A 6,000-nucleotide genomic window follows, 5' to 3' on the forward strand; every position below is an offset into this window, starting at 1 on the left:
CCCTGCAGCTCTTGGTCAATCTTTTCAGGGCTTCACAGGATTAAGAGATAAACCCAGTTTAACAATATGTCTTAAAAGGGGATAATTTCACACTGCTGGGTGCATAAATCAGAGCAGAGGTGTGGGTGTGGGCTCTGCCCTGTGACCAGCACAGGAGCTTTTACCCAGACTACAGAGATACAAAGGAAATGCAGCAGCAGAATTAATGTCTATTTAATTTAGATGGGATATTGGGAATAAATCCTTCCCTGTGAGGGTGGGCAGGCCCTGGCACAGGTGCCCAGAGCAGCTGGGGCTGCCCCTGGATCCCTGGCAGTGCCCAAGGCCAGGCTGGACAGGGCTGGGAGCACCTGGGACAGTGGGAGGTGTCCCTGCCATGGCAGGGCTGGGATGGGATGAGTTTTAAGGTCCTTTCCAGCCCAAATCATTCCATGATTCTGTGATTTAAGGCAAATTGTCTAGTGCAGAGTAGGAGTAACTGCTACCACGAGTAGGATTCAGTCAGTGTGGAGACTCCTTTGGTCTTGATTCCCTCCTTGTGAACGCCTCTTTGATCTTGGCTTGTCCACACTGTAAAATCCAGCTTTTAGCAAGAAATCCAGAAATTGACCTGCATGGAAAAAAAAACACTTCATATACTGGGGATTAGAGACCACCTGAAGAAATATTTTGACCTTCCTCAGTAACAAAAATTGTGCATTTCCTTCTGTATTAAAGTCAATTTTAAAAAATCTAGATGCATACAGGACATGGCACGGTCCAAATATTTTCATGAAATATAAACCAGGCAACCCACTGACCTTGCTCTTTCTTTTGTGCCCCCATCCAGGTGACTCCATGACCTACCACAATGGAAGGTCCTTCTCCACCTTTGACAAGGACCACGACTCTGCCATCACCAACTGTGCTCTGTCATACAAAGGAGCTTTCTGGTACAAGAACTGCCACCGAGTCAACCTGATGGGCAGATATGGTGACAACAGCCACAGTCAGGTGAGTTTGGCCCTGAAGGTTTCTCTAATGCATCAGAGGAAGGGGAATTGTAATTATGGGTTTTTCTGATGGTTCAGCCAGCCAAAAATCACAGCATCCCCTCCTCCCACTCTCCAGGAAGACAGGGAAATGTCTGGGCTCACAAAACAAGAATTTAACATCAGCTGGGGAAATCTTGTTGGCTTTGCCTGATTTTCCAAGGGAATATCCCAAGTGTGCAGGGAATAATTGTCATTTTCAACGTGTGAAACAAAAATATTTTTCCTGCCGTGAAAGCCAGGCAAGGAGGGACAGCTCTGAGGGACAGAGGTTTAACAAGACCAAGCTCAAGGTGCTGCCCCTGGGTTGGGACAACCCCTGGGACCAATCCAGGCTGGGATGAGCAGCTGGAGCAGCCCTGAGAGGGAGCTGGGGGTGCTGGGGGTGAGAGCTGGAGCTGCCCCAGCCCTGAGCCCCTGCCCTGGGCTGAGCCCAGCGTGGGCAGCAGGGCAGGGGGGATTGTGCCCTGTGCCCTGTGCTCAGGTGAGACCCCACCTGCAGAGCTGCCCCAGCCCTGGCCCAGCACAGGCAGGAGCTGGAGCTGCTGCAGAGATCCAGAGGAGGCACCAGGGGGATCAGGGGATGGAGCAGCTCTGCTGGGAGGAGAGGCTGGCACAGCTGGGATTGTTCACCTGCACAGGAGAAGCTTTGGGGGGACCTCAGTGTGGCCTGAAAGGCCTGACAGGAAAGATGGAGAGAGACTGTCCAAGGGCCTGGAGTGTCAGGACAAGGGGGAATGGTTTCACACTGACAGAGAATAGGTTTAGATGAGATACTGGGAGGAATTTGTTCCCTGTGAGGGTGGGCAGGCCCTGGCACAGGGTGCCCACAGCAGCTGTGGCTGCCCCTGGATCCTTGGAAGAGTCCAAGACCAGGCTGGAGCAACCTGGGACAGTGGGAGATGGTTTTTCCCTCAGCAGGGGTGGAACAAGATGGTCTTTAAGGTCCCCTCAGCCCATCCAGTGTGTGTTTCCATGATTCTGTGACCTCATGTGGGTGGGTTTGTAAAGGTTGGACATCCCACAGCCCCTGTGCTTCCCAAAGCTCCTCCACTTTGTGGTGCTTCTGTGCCCAAACCAGAAACACCCCCATGTGGTGCTGTTTGCAGGGGTCCCAGGACGAGGGAAGAGACGAGAATCTTGACTCCATGTTTCAGAAGGCTCATTTATCATTTTATGATATATATTATATTTTAAAAATGATATATTAAAACTATACTACAAGAAAAGAAGAAAGGATTTCATCAGAAAGCTAGTAAGGAATAGAAAGGAATGACTAACAAAAGCTCGTGTCTCTCAGAGAGTCTGAGCCAGCTGACTGTGATTGGCCATTAATTAGAAACAACCACATGAGACCAATCACAGATGCACCTGTTGCATTCCACAGCAGCAGACAATTCAGACAATTATTGCTTTTCTTTTCCTCTGAGGCTTCTCAGCTTCTCAGGAGAAAAATCCTGGCAAAGGGATTTTTCAGAAAATATCACAGGGACACCCCCGGTCTGAACCAGGGGCAGCAGATGCAAGTGTGACCCCCAACCTCTCCCCTTTGCCTTCACAGGGCGTCAACTGGTTCCACTGGAAGGGCCACGAGTATTCCATCCAGTTTGCAGAGATGAAGCTGAGACCCTCCAGCTTCCGGAACCTGGAGGGGCGGCGGAAGCGAGCGTAGGGCCCGGGGGGCTGCGGGCAGGGGCGGGGAGGGGATGGAGAGGGGGTGTGGGGAGACCCTCTGGCATCGCTGGCCTGGGGGTGCGAGGAGCTGGGAGCGGCACCAAAGCATCGGTGAGCCCCGGCAGAGGCTTTGCAGCATTCCAAACACACAAAAAAAGCCTTAAAGTATCCCAGATTTTCCAGCAGAGCAGCTCCAGCTGCCCACCAGGAACGTCCTCCACACCAAAGACAACGATCTCAAGGGTTCTGTGTTGTTTTATTAATTTTTTTTAATTTTAATTTTTTTTTTTTTGCCAGAAAGCGTCTGGGATAAAGTTCTTCCGACATCTGACGATCTCTTGGGTGGCCCAGGGGAGGGGAGGGAGAACAGCTTTGTACATTGGTAGTTTGTTTTAGAACCAGCCATATTTTACAGACAGAAATGTGTAAGATTAATTATCATTATTATTATTATTATTAGTTATAAGTGAAAAGAATTGGTGGTTTGAATGCCTTTTTATATATATATCAAGTACCACAGAGAAGGAGGGAACGGGAAGGGAAAGCAGTATGTTTTTAAACTTAAGCATAAGATTAATATTATTAATATAAAGACAAAGTAATAATAATAATAATAATAATGATAATAATAATAAGCTACATTTTGTCATTTTTAAGAGAACCATGCTTTTGGAAACACAGCAGGACAGTGTCTGATTGTAAATTTTTTTTTTTATAAATAAAAGCACAATTACTTTTAAATAAATTTCTACCTTTTTTTTTTTTATCTATGTGGAGTTTGTGCATGTCCAGGATATATTAACTTAGATGGGGAGATAAAGACAGACTGAGATTAATTAGGCTGCTGAACCCCTACTGAAAACTGTTCCTTTTGTCAGTGACTGGTTGTAATTATTCTGGTGGGTCTGTTACAGTGAAATGCCCATGAGGATTTGGGTTCTTTCAGAACAGAATTATTTTTTTTTCTGCCCAAAATCTTCTTCCATGTTTTTCTAAGTGCTACTGACCAATGCTTGCTCCATCTAGGTGGGAATAACTAACAAGGCAAAACAAAGAGAACCCAGAGTTGTTGTTAGGTACCATGGGCAGTTTGAACACTTGTGTAAATAAAGGGCTCTCTCTTTTTTTTTTTTTAATATGAATGAAATTCCATGTAGTTCCTCTGTATCACACCCTGCAGTTCAAGACAATAAAAGATCTCTTGTTTTAATCCAGTCTCTCTGCCCTACTTCAAGGTTGCATTTTGCAAAAGTTTTGCAGATATTTTGTAAATGTTTCTTGCCTCCCTCCTGACTGAAGTTACACTCCTGAGCATTGTTTGTGTTGCACGGGGAACAGAAATCTCCTTTGACCCTCCAGAGCACTGGCAGCACTATATTAAATTAATTCTCTGTAATTGATCTCCCTTCCTAGGTGTTTATCACAGTAAATGATAGGCAGCATAAAGGAGAACAAATCCAGGAATGAAGAAATATGCTCTGCTCTCCAGATGCTTCCCAGCTATGAGGAAATGGCACTGGATCCGTGTTTCTGGGTGCTGGAAAGCTCTGGCAGTCTGTTTGCAGACAGTCGGGGGAAGAAGTGACATTTATGGAATGAGTTCCTCATTTCTGGTAACATCCCAGAGCTGCCTGGCTCTGCCTCTGGTGTCATTTACCTTGGCAGCTCCAAAGAGCTCCTGGAGACAGGCTCAGCTTTGTGCCTCACCCCAGACAAGACTCAAACACGCTGCACAAAAGGAAGCTGATATTTCCTGTAATTACTCACTGACAGATGCCCTGCTTGGTATTCTCTGTGATCTCCACTGAGAGAGGGAAGCTGGCAAATCCTTGGAGTCAGAGCTGCCAAAACACCCTTCAGAGCTGACACAAGCTTGATTTGGGACCAGCAGCTCCACCACGGGCTCCTGGAAGGGAAATTCACTGGCTTTCCCTCCTTTCCTGTTTGTAACTCGTGAGAAGAGTTTAAAAACACGCTCAGATTTTAAATCTGTTCATGAACCTGCCAAGCCTCACTGCTGGGGTTCATCCTTAACATGATGAAGCAGTTTGGGAGCCTCAAGGGGGCAGGAGAGGAAGGGCTTCAAAATTATTTCCTCAGTCAGATGTAAGGTCCTAAAGGCACTGACAGGGATATCTGGGGGCATGAGAGGGGTTTATAGGGTTAGGACTGTATCCATGAGGTATTTTTGAGACAAGTGGATGGAAAACTCCTTTTCCAGGGTCAGTGTCCCAACCTTAACCACAGTCTGAGCAAGAATTCAGGCTTGGGTTTCTTACTTAAGTGAGGTTTGAGCTTCAAGCCAGGTGGGCAGAAGTCAGCTGGATGCATAATTTGAGGGAGTGAGGCTGATGGCAGCTTTCAAGTTATTCAGTCCCCTGAGACTTGGACTGCTAAGTGATGTGGTTGTTTCTGACTCCAGGCATGAGTGTGCGGTGATTAGAGCACTCCAGGGTGATGTGGGAGATGACAAATACCTTAAATTCTTCCCTCTGCCACAGTAATACCTTGATGTCAGCTGAGCTGGAGCACCCACACGTGCTGCATCACCTCTGGGTGCAGCTCCCTCACCTCCTGTCCTGATGCAATTCCAGCCAAGGGAACTGATCTCACCCATTCTGGGCTGAATGGCAGCAGAAAGCCAGGGAATCTCACCTGAGCCTGCAGTAGTGAATAAATAACCCAGTGATTTGTGACAGAAAACACAAATTTTCCATCTTTCCTGCCCAAGGATGTCCCTTCAATCAAATGACAAGTTTGGCTTGGTTTGATTTAAAAGCAGTTGAGCGTAACTGAGGGTCAGAGAGCATGAAAAACAAGAAATTGAGTACACACTGATCCAGTGGCTGCCCCTGCTACTCATTTGGGCTCAGGCTTCACTATCTGAATCCAAAACTGCAGCCTTGAAAAACTTTCTTGCAGCTGCCATGTTAATCCTGGGGGCTGTTAAAGGGGCAGTATGTTTTTTCCTTTATTTTTTTTCTCTTCTCCTTCTCCTTTTATCTCCTTCTCCCTCTCCTTCTCCTTCTTCTCAGCACCCTTTGTGCTTGAGCCACTGAACATTTTCTAGAATTTGATTAGAAAGGAAAGCAGAATAGGAATGTTCAGATGTCATCAACAAGCAGCAGCTTGATCCCAGAAAATGGCAAGGAGGTGGCATCAGCCTCACAGGTACTTTGCCACTTTTTATTTCTGACTTCCAGGGATGAGGACAAGATGAGCCAGGAATAGAGCTGGGGTTGCTGAGGTGGTGTTTGGCTGGTTGCTGTTGGTTCTCTGCACTCCATCAGGAGCT

General features: G+C 47.0%; 1 protein-coding gene across 4 annotated transcripts in view; it reads left to right on the forward strand.

The window, feature by feature from the left end:
• Positions 1 to 3,915, forward strand: part of TNC (tenascin C) — a 78,736-nt gene extending 74,821 nt beyond the window's left edge. For all 4 annotated transcript variants that reach the window (XM_071453630.1, XM_071453631.1, XM_071453632.1 and 1 more), the window contains 2 exons: positions 830 to 993; positions 2,593 to 3,915. In XM_071453630.1, coding sequence (XP_071309731.1) covers positions 830 to 993; positions 2,593 to 2,703 — 275 coding nt within the window. In that variant the 3' untranslated portion in view covers positions 2,704 to 3,915. The remainder of the gene's footprint in view (positions 1 to 829; positions 994 to 2,592) is intronic.
• The last annotated feature ends 2,085 nt before the right edge of the window (positions 3,916 to 6,000 follow it).

The sequence above is a fragment of the Agelaius tricolor genome, unplaced genomic scaffold (assembly GCF_023055355.1).
Source record: "Agelaius tricolor isolate 1412-34295 unplaced genomic scaffold, bAgeTri1.0.p SCAF_37, whole genome shotgun sequence".
Taxonomy (NCBI): Eukaryota; Metazoa; Chordata; class Aves; order Passeriformes; family Icteridae; genus Agelaius; species Agelaius tricolor.